The sequence below is a fragment of the Dermacentor silvarum genome, chromosome 2, assembly GCF_013339745.2.
Source record: "Dermacentor silvarum isolate Dsil-2018 chromosome 2, BIME_Dsil_1.4, whole genome shotgun sequence".
Taxonomy (NCBI): domain Eukaryota; kingdom Metazoa; phylum Arthropoda; class Arachnida; order Ixodida; family Ixodidae; genus Dermacentor; species Dermacentor silvarum.
The window spans coordinates 121,699,808-121,718,213 of record NC_051155.1 but is presented as its reverse complement, the minus strand read 5'-3'; the positions used below and the strand labels follow the sequence as shown (position 1 = coordinate 121,718,213).

The 18,406-nt window shown below is 44.4% G+C and overlaps 1 protein-coding gene across 15 annotated transcripts in view; it reads left to right on the top strand.

The window, feature by feature from the left end:
* LOC119441720 (PAN2-PAN3 deadenylation complex catalytic subunit PAN2) overlaps positions 1-18,406 on the top strand; it is a 201,891-nt gene that overhangs the window by 26,373 nt on the left and 157,112 nt on the right. For 13 of the 15 annotated variants that reach the window (XM_049661568.1, XM_049661569.1, XM_049661570.1 and 10 more), the window contains 6 exons: positions 2,680-2,804; positions 3,512-3,654; positions 6,777-6,934; positions 8,262-8,390; positions 11,247-11,396; positions 16,665-16,705. In XM_049661568.1, the coding sequence (XP_049517525.1) occupies positions 2,680-2,804; positions 3,512-3,654; positions 6,777-6,934; positions 8,262-8,390; positions 11,247-11,396; positions 16,665-16,705 (746 nt within the window). The remainder of the gene's footprint in view (positions 1-2,679; positions 2,805-3,511; positions 3,655-6,776; positions 6,935-8,261; positions 8,391-11,246; positions 11,397-16,664; positions 16,706-18,406) is intronic. The other 2 variants (XM_049661561.1, XM_049661559.1) reach the window with 2 other exon arrangements.

Here is an 18,406-nt window from a genome sequence, read left to right as displayed (position 1 = left end):
GGGCTGACTGCAGTCAACACTTGTTTTGGATGGACGCTGCCAGGACCGGTTCGTCAGAGAGGATTTCTCGATCGCAGCACTAACTTGATTGTTTATGTTCTGCGGGTGGACATCACGGAAGTTGAAGATCAAAGGACTTCGCAGATTTTGCAGTGTTTCTGGAAACTGGAAGCAATGGGGATTGAGGACGTCTGTGAATCATCTGCAACCAAGTCCCTAGATCATTTTCGAAAGACCAGTCGAAAGTCCAACGGCAGGTACGCTGTTGCGTTGCCATAGAAGGAAGATCGCAAACACCTCATTGGTGACAATCGCGACATTGCCGTCAACCGTCTACAGGAGCTTGTGAGTCGACTATCACGACACGAAGGCTTACTTGAACGCTACGATCCAGTCATACGACAGTATACGTCGCATGGTCACGCAGAAGTGCCCAAGAATGTTCACGATCACCACCCAGTTTATTACATGCCACATCGTGAGGTCATTAAAGAAGAATCATTAACCACCAAACTCAGGGTTGTGTTCGATGCATCTTCCCATGCCTCAGGACTACTTTCACTCATCGATCGTCTGGAAAAGGGAGCCAACCTAAATCCAGAACTTCTGCGTGTGCTACTTCGTTTTCGATGATTTTTAATCGCCCTGAACTCAGGACAGCGAAAAAGCGTTCCTGCAGATTGAAATACAAAAACTAGACAGAGGCGCTTTTCGATTTCTTTGGTTTGATACCACGCCCAAAGAGAAGAACGCTAATGTCATCGAATGGCGCGTGACGAGTGTGCCATTCAGGTCAACGTCAAGCCCATTCCTGTTGATGGCTACTGTTCATAACCATCTAGACAACGTTGGTATTGAAGACGAGAAACTGGTGGCGAGTCTGAAGAAGTCATTTTACGTTGATGACTTGCTTATTGGAGCAAATACATAAAAGAAGGCATTGATGTTTATGAAAGGACGAACACGATCATGAATGACGCCGGAATGAACCTCCGAAAGTGGAGAACTAATAACGAAGCACTGCAAGTAGTTTTACTAACAAAGGAGAAGCCGATAGATGGAGGCACTAGCGATGTTACGGTTGTATTAGGCATGCAGTGGGATACAAATCATGATAAATTTGAGTTTAATCTGAAGCCAGTAATCGAATGCTTAATGTCAACAAAGTCAAATACAAAACGCTATTTACTAAACACGGCATCCAGGATCTTTGATCCTCTTGGAGTACTTTCACCCTTCACAGTGACAGCGAAACTTCTATTTCAACAATTCTGGGTTCGGAACGTTTCGTGAGACGAAGAGTTACGCAAGGAAATTAGTACGCCTTGGAGTGAATGGTGCACGGACGTCCTACAGCTTGGGCTTGATTAGAATTCCACGCTGCGTAAGAAGCAGTCTCCATGGAAAGCTGACTACGACGGAACTTCATATTTTTGTGGATGCTAGTTTGAGAGCGTATGGTGCATGCGCATATCTGAAGGCAACCAACTTGCAAGGCGAGTCTATTACTACGTTCATAGCAGCAAAATGTCGAGTTGCGCCAATGAAGATGCTCACGTTGCTGAAATTGGAGTTAATGGACGCAGTTATCGGAGTATGGTTGTTGAAGTACATCCGATCTGCGTGGGATTTCCGACATTTTCCTTGTATTATGTGGACTATTGTTCTCAGTTGGATCCGAGGAAGCGGCGATAAACTGAACCAGTTCGCCAAGAATAGAGTAAGGGAAATTTCGAGTGTAACCATCCCTGAAGAATGACGTTACATTCTATAACAATAGAATCCTGCAGACATGCTCACATGCGGCGTATTGGCGAAGACTCTTTTTTAAAGTCACATCTGGTGAGTGGTCCAGAATGGCTCGTGCGAGTGAGTTCAGAATGGCCTGCAGAACCAACAATAGCATCAGAGGGAAAGGTTGAGCTTGAATCTGCGCCTACCATGTTTAATGTCCTCATACAGACCCAAAAAAGAGGATGACGTTCGAGCGGGCCCTCAGTGTTCGAGTCAGTCTCTCGCGTTTTTAATAGGGGTATTACATAAGGGCTGGGATTTACATATGGATATGTATAAGAAAACACTATTCGGTTCCACTTTGTTTTTTTTATAATTTTTGTTTTTCCACATTTTAAACTATTTTATGTATACTGAAAGGAGGGAGTTGTATGAAAACACTGACACAGCTATTACTCTAGAAGTCTGAAATACGCCTGGAAAAAAGTTGCAAGCTGTTTTCTTGCTTATACAGCATTCCCGAGCTTTGAGTTGTTGATTATAATTCTCTTTCACCTTACCACCTGGTTAGCTTAGTTGGTAGATGGTGCTAGATTCGAAACCTGGACTGAGGCATTTTACTATCATCTGAAAAGCTTCCCAAGGAACTTGTGCAGGTTTATTTTTAATAGAAGTGCTTTGATCCGGGGGAGGGGGGGGGGGGGGGGCTTACTTTGAATGTCTTAACTGTAGGATGTGTGGTGCTGAAAGGGTAATACGCACAAAAACACTTAACATGAAAAACATGAGACGAATGCAGACCTTGCGCAAAGTCCATGTTCGTCTCTTGTTTTTCGTGTTAGTGTTCCTGTGTGTACCACCTTTGCGTCAATTCCTCTTAATAATGAAACCCTGTGAGACGAGCGCTTGTGATGAACATTTTCATTTGTTTTCTTGTGAACCCAGGAAGAGCCACTTCACCCTATTGATATAAATGACGAGATAGCCCCCCTGTCCACCATCCCCATGCCCTACTGCAGTGGCAAGCTGCTCTCAGACCTGCCCAAGGAGTTCATTAAGTATGTGTACAGGTGAGTCTCCTCTGTACTGCTGTGAACAAGTGAAATGTGAGCAGGATAAGGCAGATGGGGCAGAAAAAAAAAGGATAAACTTCAAGTTTGAGTAATGCGAAATAAGATAAAACAGGGGGCTGACGTTTCTCTTACATACCTGCCAACTCTCCCAAACGTTCCGTAAGTTTACAGATTTGGACTGGTTTTGTAGTTTTATGAATGTTTCGTCAAGATTTACAAAAAACTAATTCTGTTCACGAAAAATTTTCACTCGTCAGCCGCTGAACGCTCGTCGGAAATCTTCTGATGATGAAAGGACGCATGATGGGTAGCTGCTCCGAGCAAGTTTATATACAGACAAACTCCTGGTGCAAGCGGAATCGGCAATGGCAAATTGCTGGAAAAGTCTGTAATCTAAAGACAATTTTTTACTTGTCACTGTTCTAAGTTTGCTGCTACTCTGTCTAAAGCTAAATCATCATTAATAATGTGTGTGTGTTTCCCCCAAAAGATGTGTGCTCAGGGCAAGCTCTAACACAATGCATGCTTTTCGCTTTGCAACAATATAACCCATAATTAACTGAGGGGGGCTTTTAAAGATGAAATAGCTATTTAATATTGTGTAACTTTACTTAGTCATACCTTGACACTTCCAAGCGACTCCTGCCTGGTGGTGACGACTATGAGCATTACATCCAGCAATGACTTCTGGCCTGTTCATGCAGGAGGCCAGTTCCAATTGATCCTGTCATCTTGAACACCATGAAGATGGTGGGGTCCATTGGGTATGCCCCAAACCCAGGTCTCTGGAAACGCAATGAAGTGCGCTACCCGCATGAAGCACACCACCGCAGGACCAAGGACACCCGTATGTGCTTGCAGTTCTTTACTTCACTCTTGTCTGGCCAGGTAGCCATACTTTCACTGACAGCTGTAAAGGAACTGGCTAGTTTGGCTTTTATGTCACAGTCCGTTTAGAAGCTCGAGAAAATATAAATTATAAACTCTGAAGGAATCTTTTGTGTACAGTCATCGTAATATGTAGGGGCTTGCAAATATCAAAATTTTCTAATACAAATCGAATGAGTACTTAGCTTCGAATATGGTATCAAATATCGAATAATGATATGCACGTGCATTTATTAGCAAGTTGGGTTAATTTGTTAGGTTGGAACATTACAATTTACATTGTCAATGTTAAAAAACTTGACTAGTAAGCCAGTTATACATTGTGTATTTGGCTCATGGTAACTTGGAAAATTTTGTAATTCCCACTAGCCTGTCCTCGCCAGCCTGTGCCTCATTCTACTTAGGAGGCATTTGACTGTGTGCCAGTCGTCACTCGTCACTTGCTGTCAAGCAGTAAGCTCAGAATTGTGGGGGGGAACTGCAAGAAGAAGAAAAAACACCATCAGAATTGGAGGACGCTTAACTCTTTCCTTACTACAGCACGAGGCATCGATCACCGGTGACCAAAGTTTATGAGCACTTATTTTAAAAGACCGCTGTGCGCCTGGACTTGTAGCACGATCTCGGTGATTGTATACAAAGTAGAGTTTCCGTTTCTGCACGGTTCACATTTTTACCGTGCGGTGGGGATTTTTAAAGGGCGTGCGAGTTCAAAGGTTGAGCGGCGTGATGCCGTCAACATCCGGTGCCGCACACGACGATCCTAGAAGCAATCTTTTGGATTTTCGAGCAGTAATGACGCCGACATCGATGTCGCGTCATCGGAGTTTAGTTCGAATGAGGAAACTTCAGCAGATCAGCCAGGAACATCAGCTGTTGCACGCCGGCAAGTTTAGTTTTTACCTCCCATTTTGTTTATTGATATCTCCAGCCGGTTCAGCTGCCCTGTTGGTGTCCAAACTATTTTGTTTATTTATGGTATGTCCCCTTCATTTGGACAAGACGTGCTGCCACCATCTTCGGCCCTAGAGATATCCGGGCATTGACCTGGGGGTGACGCTCTGTAGTGGTCCGAAGCGGCTGGCGAGAGCTCTCGATTTTTTTCGTCTGTCCTTTACAGCAAAGGTCATTCATGCTGTATGTATAAACACCAACAAATATGCACGGACGGCATATCCTTGACAAACTGACGTAGAGAATTTTTTTCTCTGAAGATAAAAGTCTATCATTAGGAAAGTTTTCCGTGAATTTCATTATTTGTGTTTGGTAATTTTTATTATGTACATTGTAATTACTGTTTCTATTCCGAAATGTACTTTTGAAATGTGCATTTAGTACTCGTGTTTTTGTTTATATTATTAGGCTGTAAATTAATATTTTTCTTGAAAAAAAAATCGTAAGTAGGACCAACCAAGAACTTGAATGTTTCACTATGTGTCATGTAATTTTTCTTAACTCAAAGCGTACTTTATCTATGGGTATAATTCTTTAAAGAAATGTTGCCAAGAGATATATCAGCAATTCGTATATTTTGGAATTTCTCAAAAAAATTTTTGCCAGAGATGTTACTTCTTACTGTGATTTTTTCTGAAATTTTTTGTATTCTTTTAAAATAAATATTATTTGAAAGCACGTTCATTTACCTTCACTTTTATATACTGAATGACACTGTAAACTGATTGGCTGTTGCACGAAAAATTCCCAACTCAAACATACAAAATACAGCCAATTTCCCCGTGGTAAGGAAAGAGTTACGCTTCGCCTTTAGGAGTGGAACTCGATAGCATTCAAAGATCCCTGGCTGCTTATCAGGCTTTTTTATCGTATATTCAAATTACAGTCCGATGCTATCACGCTTGTAGGTTGTGGTTAAGTCGTACTTTACGATTTTCTTGACGGATTTTACTTTGAGAAATTCAATTTTTTGTTCACTAACGCCTTGCACCACGCGGACGGCCTGTGTGGTCGGGGTGGTTTGGAATGAATGTGGTTTCGGGCATGATTATTTCCGCCAGATGGCAATGCTGAATGCCAACGCTGAAGCCGACGCCAGATTTTCTGCGACACGGGGCCCTTAACGCTAAAAAGTGCGCCCTCGCTGTTTGCGAACCTGTGCCCCTTGCTACTGAGATCCTGGCTTTCCCGCAAACTTCAGACGTTTAGTGGCCAAGTGTGCTTTACAGGCAAACTTTTGCTAGCAGCATGAAGTCATCACAAAATTCAGCACAATATTGCCCCAGTATTCTTGGGTTAGAATTAGATAGAAGCAAATGCAAAGAACTGTGTTTGATCCCGCGCAGGCAGCAATATATTGAATTTTATTCGAATGCTCGTATCGAACCAAATATTCGAACATTTTCGAATATCTATTTTTTGAATCGAATACGAATATTCAAAATTCAAATTGTGTTCTTAGGTGAACAATCAATCAAAATATAATATTTGATAATATTCGAACTTTTCAAATATTCGCATGCCCCTAGTAATATGTCTTCTTTTAAAGTGGTGTCATTGTTGAAAGCTTGCTAACCTGATCAGCTTGATAGCTTTTAAGTACGCAATGTCAGCGGTTGTGATTGCTTTAGTGTCACAATTGGGTGGGGAGTTTCTTTAAGGAACGTTTTTTTGATCTTCATTTATGTTGATGTGTTAGGATGAGTTTGTGCAGCAAGAAACTGTTCACTCACTAGCGCAAGTAATCTTCACACTTCCTGCTCTTCTTTTGCTGCTATGGATGCCAATAAAGTGACGAGTGTGGCTATTTAAGAGTACCGTGTGTTTTATCTGTGCCGTTAATGCAAGCACAAACACAAACTGCACGCATACGACAGCACAAGTAGGGAAGCTTTCAGCCATGAAAGTAAAAACGTTTGATAGTTGCATTTCTTGTGTTATGGCTTCTGTTCATCTTGGTGCTATAGCAGTAGTGCAAATGTAATAGAGGCTACTGTTTGAAACTATGTGCACCTAAAGCTGCATTTCTTCCTTGGTAAGATGTTCCCTCTGTGGTGAAGTTGGCATGTTGTGAAGTACTGATGGCTATTTTGGTTATAATGCACATTTTCAATAAATGTCCTGCAGGCGAGGAGACTGACATGATTCCTCAATGGTATAAGAAGATTGATGTGAAGTACTCCAAGATGGGCATTGAGGACTTTGACTTTAACCTCTACAACCGCACCTGCTTTGCAGGCCTTGAGACAAATCTGCCTAATGCGTACTGCAATAACATGATTCAGGTGATGCCCTTTCTTACACCCTTACAGTCGTGTCTATTTCTTCGAAAGAACCATATATGGCAATACCTAAATCAATGAGATCTAAATGACTTTCTTCAGTGTTCTACTTGCGATTTTGTCTTCTGAGGTGAACAGTCCTGCACTCGTGTCTTTATTGAAAGTGCACACCATTTTGTTGGGCAGGTACCGCAACGGCTAAGTGGCTCTGATGTTTTGGTGCTGAGCATGAGGTCATGAATTTTATTCCTGGCCACATTCCAATGGGGGCGTAATGCGGAAGGGCCCAAGTGCTTAGATTTAAGTGCATGATAAAGAACTCTGGTAGTCTAGAGCTCTCTACTGTGGCATCTCACATAGCCCAGGCATTGTATTGGGATGTTAGAATCAATCAATCAATCAGTCAATCAATCTCCTTTAAAATATACTTCTGCTGCAGCGGGCCCTCCTCCTTGTGTTGTTCATGTTACCTACCCTTAAGCATAGCGTAAGGTTTCAAAGTTTCTCACTCGCCTTGTTTCTGGTTTCAAGGCAGGCAGTACAGTGAAATCCCGATAATTAGAAATCTCTTAATTTAAATTGATAGATAATTAGAACTGCTCTGTTGGTCCTGGCAAAATCCTATGTATTCTCACTCCCATGCATGGACTGCTTTTCGGACAAACCCGTGGCGAAGGTCGAAGGAAGCTGAATTCAATGCATCGCTAGCTACCGTAATGTCGCGTGCCGTAATGATGATGAGGGGAGCCGAGTTTGAACCCAAGCAAGCAGAGCGGCACACGCCCTCCTTTCCCATCCTGTTTAGAAGGAGCAGGAAGGAACCTCCAGCATACGCTTGATCATGTTACCGCACACTTGCCCACAGCAAATAGAGCGCGAGGCGCGCTCTTATCACGCTTGTACTTTATATAAAACCTAGGCTTCTTCCAGCATATGCTGTTGTGCGCTGATGGAGGAAAGATAAACACTTGTTCAATGCGAGCCCAGTGATGGTTTTGCATTGTACTGCACAATTGATTGGGTGCTATATTTAAAGCGGGCTCTCCTTAGTTTGAACTAAGTTCTATTCAAAGAAATTTCAGGTCCCTGTGTAGTTCGAATTAATGAGATTCTACTGTATATATATATATATATATTTTTTGCGACTACAGTGCATATATTTCTGAACTGAGCAGCAGCTAGCCTGGTAAGAAGTTTGCTTAAAATGTAGGCCTATTCCTGTTTATGCTTTTTGGGGTGATGGTAATTGTGAGCCATTTTTTCCACTCCCATGTGATTTCTCAAGTATTTCAAGAGGAATGTAAATGGTTTTTGATGTGCTTGATGACAGGTTCTGTACTTTACGGAGCCCTTGCGATGTGCCATCATGAACCACAGCTGCCAGCGAGAGTTCTGCCTCGCGTGTGAGCTGGGCTTCCTCTTTCACATGTTGGACACTGCCCAGGGCATACCCTGCCAGGTTCGCCACATTTGATCATATGATGTGCTTTGCATTGTTATATTAAAAGGACACTGACGACAAATATATTCATTTAAGCTAAATTGGTTCGCTATACTCCTGGAGTTTCGAATATGTCAGTCCTACCATTGCTTCCATATAATTTTGATTAGGCCACTTTTATACAAAACCAAGCAACATGATAGATGAGCTTATTTTTGTACTAAGGGGTCATCTCTGCTAAAAAAAATTTCATTCCAAAGCTTGTACTGTGTGCTCAAATACAGAGGCCATATTCTAAAACAGGTGCTTGGTTATATCATTTCTCGTGTGCACCATTCGACTAAAGCAGAAAAAGCAGATGTTACAAGTGACACTCGCTCGTAACTTGCACACTTGCCATGTGTGCTACTTTCACATCTCATCACTGTCGAGAGTATTAATATTTCCAGGTGTCATTTTACTTTTTTCTGGTGTCTGTTTTCATCACATTATCTGTGTTATCACTCGGAGAAAGACGCACCTACTGTATCGGAAATTTCTCAAATGTTGTTGCCATCTTTACAGCAAGCAAGGCATGTCTGATCGGATTCTGCGCATGTCACAAGTAATGTTGTGCATTCTCAAGCCCATGTGAGCACTGTAGCAATTGCTCTGGAATGTACGTCGATGTATGTATAGATACCGGTCTAGCTTGAGCAATAAGATTAGATTCAACAGCTGACGATTGTGCTAACTGCTATCATTGTGTGTTGAACGTTGTTCGTATTTCTGGGCACAAGTTTGCCCAACAAAGCGTTAGATTCTTAACTCGAACTTTTGGTAGTGCTTGGTTCTTTACCATCACTACAATCATTACAACATGCCAATATGAGGGCAACAGAAGCATTACCTACATCAATGACTGCCGTTCACTGCAACAAGGTGCTGTACCGGTTGACTGTCATTTTGTGTGAAAGTGAGAGTACAAGGTGTGTTCAAAAAGGAACCGAACTTTTGAAATAGCATGCCAACCGGCAGAGGGAGCGCGCTGCGACTACTGATCGCATGTAGCGGCAGGTTTAGACAACAAACTGCCATTTGCCACGTTTCGCTCTGACCGTTAGTTGGTGAGCTACAGCCACTGAAGTGAGCACATGAACAAGCTGTTCTTTGGATTGGTGCCAAAGTGACAAGGAAGGAATTGGAAGAACGGCATTTGTGTGTGAAGTTCTGTTACAAACTTGGGAAAACTTTCACAAGAGACATTTCAGTTGCTTAGCCAAGCATACGGGGAGGACTGTATCAGTCGCATGCAGTGCTATGATTGGTTCAAGCGTTTTGAAGATGGAAGAATGTCGGTCGGTGACGAACCCAAGCCTGGACAACCTTCCACATTCACAGATGATAACCACGTCGAGAGAAGTTCGAACTGTGATTCGTGGAAATCGTTGTTTGACTGTTCGAGAAGTCGCTGACGAAGTGAATCTCAGCACAAGATCATGTCATTAAATTTTGAGTGACAAACTTGGGATGTGCCGTGTCAGTGCAAAATTCCTGCCGCGTTTGTTGACTGATGAACAGAAGCAGACCCGTGTTGAAATCAGCCAGGAACTGCTCGCCGCGGCCGATGACAATGATAACATTCTTAAGAACATCATAACAGGCGATGAGACATGGGTTTATGGCTATGATGTTGAAACGAAAGTGCAGTCATCGCAGTGGGTGGCCAAAGGTTCTCCTCGTCCAAAAAAAGCACGCATGAGTTGGCCAAAAATGAAGGTGATGTTGACTGTGTTTTTTGACTGCATAGGCATTGTCCATCAGGAATTTGTGCCACATGGTCAGACGGTAAACAAAGAAGTTTACGAGGGAAGCCTAGCACGTTTGAGAGATTCTGTGCGCAGTAAGAGGCCTGAATTGTGGGAAAATCGGGCTTGGATGTTGCATCATGACAATGCCCCGGCTCACGCATCGCTCCTTGTCCGCAGCTACTTAGCGAAACACCACACACCTGTTGTACCCCACCCATCATATTCTCTGGACCTAGCCCCCAGCAGACTTTTTTCTCTTCTCCAACCTGGAAACCGCCTTGAAAGGACGTCTTTTCCAAACCGTAGAGGAGATCCAGGACAAATTTGAGGAGAGACCTGCGCGCCATTCCAGAAAGTGCGTTCCAGGAGGCTTTCCAAAAATGGAAGAAAAGATGGGAAGAGTGCATTGCCAGTAGAGGGGACTGCTTTGAAGGGGACAGCACTTAAAATGTTGTACCATAAGCAGTAAAGGTGTTATAGCAAAAGCTTGGTTTCTTTTTGAACACACCTCATATATCACAGGAAATGTTCATTCCTTAATGTAGCTTCTCTTCCTGCATCTAACAGCCACAAACCTAGGTCACCTTTCTTTTGCCATTGTAACTTTTTGGTTGGATCACAACAGTTTTTGTGCTTCCTAACTTTTCTGCATAGTTTGTAGCAGTCCTGGTAGCCCCTTGCAAATCCTTTAACATTCGAGTGCAATTTTCAAGACCCTGGAAAACCTTCAAATTTTGTGATGCACTTAACTCTAATAGTTTCTGCTTTAGCTTAGTAGATACTGTTCAGACATTTGGCCACAAGGTTATTGTAAACCAAAAATCAAGCAAATTCAGTCTGGCTGGCATTATTGTTATTCGTTTGCAAAGCCTTTTTGTTTATGTGAACTAAAATGTTTGCCCATCATTGCAGGCACTGTTTTTTCTATCAATAGTAATGTTACTTTAGCCTGTGATGATACTTTTTCATGATTTCGAAAAGTTATTAAAAGATTAAAGAGCTCTATTGTTTTTCTTTTTTTTTCACGGGAACTGATGCAAACTCTGTCACTAAATGATAGTGCCATCTTTGCTGACTTACACAGGCAAGCAATTTTCTTCGTGCATTTCGGACTATCCCGGAAGCGTCTGCCTTGGGCCTCTTACTTTCCGATTCGGATGATGCTCGCAAGAAGGTCAACTTCCCACGACTCGTGCAGAGCTGGACACGATTTGTGCTTCAACAGATACACTCGGTAAGCAAAGACTGTTATATTGTCTCCTTGACTGACAATTCCTGTGTTGTGTGCTGCCTATATATTTTGTGATGTCTCGCTACTCGACAGTCTGATTTCAGCATAAAGTGGAAGCAGCTGCTTGATAGTCTGAACACATGAGGCAAAAACTTGTTTAGTATGTTGCACCTTAAAAATGAGAGAGCTAATGTCAAACACGAATGAATACAGATCATCTGGCTTCTTATTTTGCCTTCCTTATAACTTTTGCCCTCTTATCAGCATGCACATGTCCAAAAAAGAAATGACATATGCAGCCGCCACCGGAGTAGAACCTTCGAATTCTCCTCATCTATTGACTGATTAGCGCTTGCAGCGGCGAAGGTCTCGCGACTTCCTTCGCAGCACGTCCATGGCGCGCATCTTCATCTGAGACAGGCTTTTCACTACTGCATGCACATCCCGATTGTTTTTTCATCATTGAGCTGGTCACCCACAAATTGTCAGACAATCGTGATGAAGCCGGTGCTCTTCATCTTCGACAACTTTGCACTGAGTCAAAGTGAAACTACTGTTTGCCGCAACCGCTGCGTATGAAACCACGGCTGGTATCGACACGATCATAAATAGTGACCTTGCAATTCTGAAGGCCGGTGGCCGACGCACACACCAAGTCAATATGAAACTACCAATTGCTACAAAAAGTGCGGATGAAACCGCGGTTGCTATCGACACGATCGTGAATGGTGACAACGTACTTACGAAAGCATGCGGCCAGCTGCCACCACTGTGTTATGCGTGGGGACGAACGCAAGAATAAAGGCTTTAAGGGCTGTTAGATACGGACCATTTTCCCGGCATGGATCAAGTTCTTCAACTGCAACCACTCGCCATCGCCTGTCAATCATGGTGCACAGGTGCGCATCGACTGGGATATCGGACTTGTCAAACCGGTTGGCTATCCCTACCTCGTGTGCCGCGCGTGGAGCATTTGTCCCCCCCGTGTGACTCTTCCCGAAAGTGCAATGGGAGGCCGGTACGGCTCGATGTAGTTGACCCAGTCCCGAGCAGAGTTGCTTTGCTACTCTGTAATGTCGTGTAAGAACAACCCGTCCCCTCCAGCCAGCTGAGCACCTACTAGGCGAGGAAGAAACGCCGGACGAAGGCAGCCATTGGAGAGTAGAGCCCTTGGAGTGTCCCCATTGGCTGAACATGACGCCACTTGCACGGGCCCTACGATAGGAGGAAAATGACGACACCTGAGCGAACTCAACGATTAGCTGAAAATGACGTGACCCCGGCAGACTGAAGGGGTATAAGCGAGAGAAAGATAGAGAAGCGAGTTGGTCCTCTTGCTGCGGACCGCAGCGTCCGATGTGCTGCCAGCCATAACGATGACTCTTTTACTGTTATTTGCATTGTTCTACTCCTGTACATAATGTAAATAAACCTTCATTTCTCTAAGTGTTCCTCAACGTCGCCCAACTCCCGCACTGAACGGCTAGATCTAATAACTGATGGCAGCGATAAGGATGACTTCGAGCGAAGAAGAATGAGCCTTCAAACAAAAGAGTCCTGAACAACTCGGGACAGCGACAGGGATGAACCTTCGATCAGAGTCCGGAGAAACTGGGAACAGCGAAGAAGAATGAGCCTTCGGCCCAGGGAGTCGTATGCAACTGGAAACAGCGGACAGATGAACCAGATGTCGTGGGGCTGCATCCATGGGTGAGTGCGCGGTTTTTTCCTTTGATTCGCCAGACTTCAGATTTTGTGTGTTTATATTGATTGTTCTGGGAATCGGGCATTTGAACATATTTTGAGTTTGCACAAATTATTTAAGGAAACAGTTCTAACCACCATTCGGGGCAGCGGCCATGGATCTTATTAGAAGGTTGACGATGTCAGACTTGTTGGTGTGCGACGTTTTGGACGTTGAGGCGGACGAGACAAGGACAGGGACAGCCATCCAAAAGGCAATTAAAGGTAGTGGCAATGATGACAAAAGCATTGAGATTGCTTTGGAAGTAGTATAGGAAACACAGAAGCGTGAGCGAGAACGGCATTAGCACGAAAAAGTAATGGCAGCATTGAACAAAGAGCTTTAAGTGTGGATCGAACAAAGACAACGGCAGCCAAAGAAATCAGTACTAGTTGGTACGCAGTAATAGTGTGAGAAACTCGCTTGCAGATTTTCTTCGAAAGCCGAAGTGAAGAGTACTACCTGTGAGTTTAGCAGTACATTCGTAAGTGAACCGAACGTGTTATCTGGTAACGATGCCTTAGTGGCGACAGAGGCCGTTGAAGGCCGTAGTAAGAGCGACGAGGTGCTGTGCCAACAGAGCACTGTGGAGACAGCTAGGCCAGCTGTAAATTACTTGGCACAGTGACCGTGTGTGTATATCGCAGGTAATGTTAACAAGGTCGTTAACGAAGTAAAGAATGCTGCTGACCCGACCTACATGAGCACCCATGTCGAGCCAGGGCTGCGTGCCGAAGCGCAGTCCAAGCTGGACAACACAGTTGAGGGCAATTCGCAGGAGTGTGAGCTGCGTTGCTCAAAGTCAGACAAATGCTTTGTTCGGGGATCGGTGAAGCTGTCCGCCAGTCTGGGTAGCCAAGAAAGCGATGATTTAGAAAATCATTCAGACTGTGTGGGTGAGACAGCGATCGAGACCAACACGCTGTGTGTCTATGCACAGCATGAGCTGGACAATGTAGCAGAGCGCAGTTCACAGAATTGCGAGTTGCGTAATTCAAGTAAAGCCAGCTGCATTGTTCCAGAGTCGGTCGAGCTGTCCGCCAGTCAAAGCAAAAAGAGAGATGATTTAATTCTTAATCACTCAGACTGTGTGGAAAAGACAGTGATCCGGACTGACAAGATACTTAATGGTCAGCATGAGGCGCGAGCAGATGGCTCAAAAGTGAGTGTGAGGAAAAGACGCCGTAGAAAGAAGCAATGTAAAGATCAAAATGCGGTGAAGAATGTAGTGCAGCCGAAAACAGCGAAAGCCACAAAAAGGCATGGCGCAAAAAAAGGAAAGGTGCGATCTCCGTGGGCAACGTGTTCATTTCAAGTGTGACCTAGCCCACATACAAAAAGAATCACAGAATCATGCTCTGTGTGAACGCGGACAAAGGGCATGGGGCAATTATATATAGTCCTAGTCATTCCGTCATTCTTTTCGGGGTGCAGCATGCATTATGAGGGAGCTCAAGGTGGCAGGACGAGACGAGGTGGTAGGGAGATGCAACGCAGTCAGCCGAGGTCATAATGAAAGCGTGTCGCCAGGACACAAATTGGCAGGAGACTGTGATGTCTGGAAAGAGCTGATGAATTGCCACACCTCTTGTTGTTCTTGGTTTGTTAGAAGAGCTTTCAAACTGCAACCACCTCGAGTACGGCTTAAAAGTATGAGTCCATCGTAAACAGTCGGAACGATGGACAAAAAAACTATTTCCTTAGAAACAACCGTGTTGTTTCGTTTATTTTTTTGAGCATTTGATAATTTTTGCGATTTGAAGCTAGAGTTTCTTTCATTGGCAAGTTATAAGCTTCGTTAATGTTTTCGTTTGAGGAGCTAAGCTTGAAAGATGTGTTTTGCATAAAGCTTTAGTTTCGCAAAGTCATCGTTAAGGAGTACTTAGGCTTTCATTTTTTTTGTGAGTGACTTGAAACGTCAAGGTGATTTTATTCAATGCCTGCAATAAAGCACGTGTGTATCAGTTAACCTTTTCTAAAAGCGTAAGTTTTCTTTTTAAGGTTGAGCGCGTTGGTTTTCAGTAAGTGAATCATTTACGCTAAGAAGCATTGGTACGATTCCATTAGAGCATGTCCTGTGCGAACAGAAGGAAACAGAACAGCACTGTTCCGAGTTTTCTATTAAGCCTGCGTGGAATCAGTTAATAGAAGATGTGGTTTCGTTTAAAGGTTCTTGTGAGTGCGTAAGCTACGCAAGGTTAGTTTTGTTGTTCATTTAATGTGTCCTGTATGGGCAAATGGAAGAAACGTGAGTAAGCGTTAGAAAATGTCTGCATGAGATGCCTATATGCGTTGTGAATAGTGACCGTAGAATTGGCGCGTTTTGATTATGTGTCCGCAGAGTTGACTAGGCTTTTCAGTGGCACCAGGACGTAGAATAAGTCGCCCACTGTGATAGATTATTAACAGGCTGTTCGTAAAGTGAGGCTGCATAAAGTATTTTGAAGCATTGGTTATTTATACCCTTTGATTTGGTTCTACATATTACCTTCCTTCCTTTGAATAACGAGGTGTGTAATTGTATTATGGGCTGGAAGTCATCCTCATAGCTTCAAAACTTTGTTTGCGTATGGTTATAATGGTAGTTTTCATTAACGGTTTAGTTTTCTCACGATTTTCATTAACGGTTTAGTTTTCTCACGATTGTTTGGCAGCAGCAATATCACCCTGGCCTTGTCGGCATTTGAGGATTTATGGTAAGCTGTTTAGAAAGGTGGTTGGATCTGCTTCATCAAAATTGAAATAAAGAAAACAAAGACCACAGGGTTGATTTTGATATAGTAATAGCCTGGCGAGTCAAAGGTCAAGAGCCTGCGCTTGCACGTGGGGCAGCACTGTGTTGTTTCGTTTGTTTGACGTACATTCTCTGGGGCACGGGATCCAGGAATTCGTCACAGGAAGCTCGTCCCCAGTGTACTACAGACTTTACCAGCATTCTTCATGGCCGCCGAATTGAGTTCACAGGCCATTCCGAACTTCTGGGGCAAGGAGGAGCTGTTAGATACGGACCCTTATCCTGGCATCGGCCAAGTTCTTTGACTGCAACCACTCGTCGTTGCCTGTCAATCATGGCGCGCAGGTGCGCGTCGACTGGGATATCGGCCTTCTCAAACCGGTTGGCTATCCTGACCTCGTGTGCCGCGTGTGGAGCTTTTGTCTTCCCCCCTCTGCGTGACTCTTTCCGAAAGTGCAACGGAAGTCTGGCACGGTTCGGGTTGGTTGACCCAGTCCCGAGAAGAGTTGCTTTGCTACTCTGGAATGTTGTTCGAGAACAATCAGTCTCCAAAGTTGCTGATAGCTTGCAACATTCTTGTTATGCAATACTAGGAGACTCCCGAGCATGTGTAGCACCGTATTTTCTTGCCCAAAATTTTAAAGCATTACAGTTTTTTATAAATATTCTGATATTTGATATTCAGCCTCTTTTTCTTGATTCGATTCGATATTCGATTTGAAATCTGCTATTCAGTATTTGTACACCCCTACATTATGTGTTTTTTGAACAATTCTTGTACCTTGTGCTTCAGGAAACGCCAGAATTTCAAGACGACGACATACAGAAATCAGAGTAAGGCATGCTTCCTTTCCCTTTGCATTTTCCTGACTTTGATGGACAGTACACATCAGCCTTAATAGGTGGGCCTCCTGCAAGGGCTGGGGCAAGGGACAGAGGTCATACTGTCATCACGTCATCAAGAGCACACACGACTTGGATCACAGGGTAGCTACTAGTTATGCCACACATGTTCATAAATTTGAAAGCACAAAATAGGGTACAGTACAGTCCACTCTTAAAGGGAGCACACAGTTAGTCTTCGACTTCCGAGTGCAGCTGAATTATGGCGTGAAACATGCTGACAATTTTTTTAATGTATATGTGTCAGCCTAATGTGTCCTACCTGCCATCCTCTTTCGATCGATAAGCTAGAAGAGTTTCAGTCTTTGTTTCAGTCTTCAGAAGTGTTTCGAGCTTTATTATGTACCAGCCAGATGTTTTCTTCAATAGTGGACTGTACTGTACAGGCCTCAGTATTTCAGTTATGGTTAAATGCTGGGGAGGATGGCCCTACCTGAGAGGTTTATCAGCCATAAATGGAGCTGGTATGCGCAGCTTGCGCTGAAGCTTACCATAGCAGCAGAAGCACTGGAACATGCAGCCTAGCTAGTCAAGGAAGCAAGGTAGAAGAGATGAGCTGCACATTCGTAATGTCACATACTATTAGTAGGCATGCCTCTCAGTAACAGGACAGGGTTGTGCAAGCTTTACCCGGTTACAACTCTTATAAATACAGTGGAATCTCGATGATACGAATCTCACGGGGTCACGAAAAAAAATCGTATTAGTCGAAATTCGTATCATCGAAACACAATTAAAACTAGCTAAATTAAAGAGTCGAGAGCTGAACTCACTCAGGCACACATACGAAAAAGCATTTACAGTATAGACCACTTATTTTGTAACCGTTTATAGTGCAGAACTGGCTACAATGCGGCCTTTTCCGACTCCCGTTTACCCTCCCATAGAACCCCATGTATACGCATACCGCTTACAGTGCAGCCGCGTGAGACGAAATTGCGGCTTGCGCGGGAAAATCTCGCCGACAAGGGCGGTAGCGAGCACGAGGTGCGCCCACCGATGGGAGAGGAGATCAACGAGGGCGATGCGGAGGAGGAGCATGAGACGTGGCGCACGAGTCCAAGGGCGAGAAAGTCGTCACCGCGCGCCGTATGTGCGAGTGAAAGCGCGCGGGGGACGCGCGCCTTCACAGACAGCGAACGCACAGCGGAGAGAAAACGCGACTTCCGTTGCGCGAAAGGCCGTGGGGGTATGGAAGGGAGGGAGGGAGGGGGGGGCGACGCTTTGCTGCGGGGCCAAATGCTTGCAACCGAGCGCAAGGGTAACTGGGGCGACGCAATCTCCCCACGCGAAAGGAGCAAAGCGGGAAGGTAGCGCGGGAGGGAGGGAGTTGGGGCGGCGGCTCCTACTCTGCCAACAAATGCATTCTTGTACTTTGTGCCTGTGCCGGCTGTCAGTGTTGTCGCGCGCACTGTGTCTTGAAAGCGATCTTCACATGGCTTCTATGCGCATTGTATGCACTGTGCTTACGCCGCTCAGTTTCCGTTGAAGTGATAGACCGCACGAACCTTCGCTCGTTGCGGCAGCCGCACGTGTGGAAGCGCGGCCGCCGCAGCGAGCGACGAGACAAAAAGAAAAGCACAAAAGCAACAAAAGCGCCACCGCTTCAAACTCCTCGCGCCCAGTCGCGGC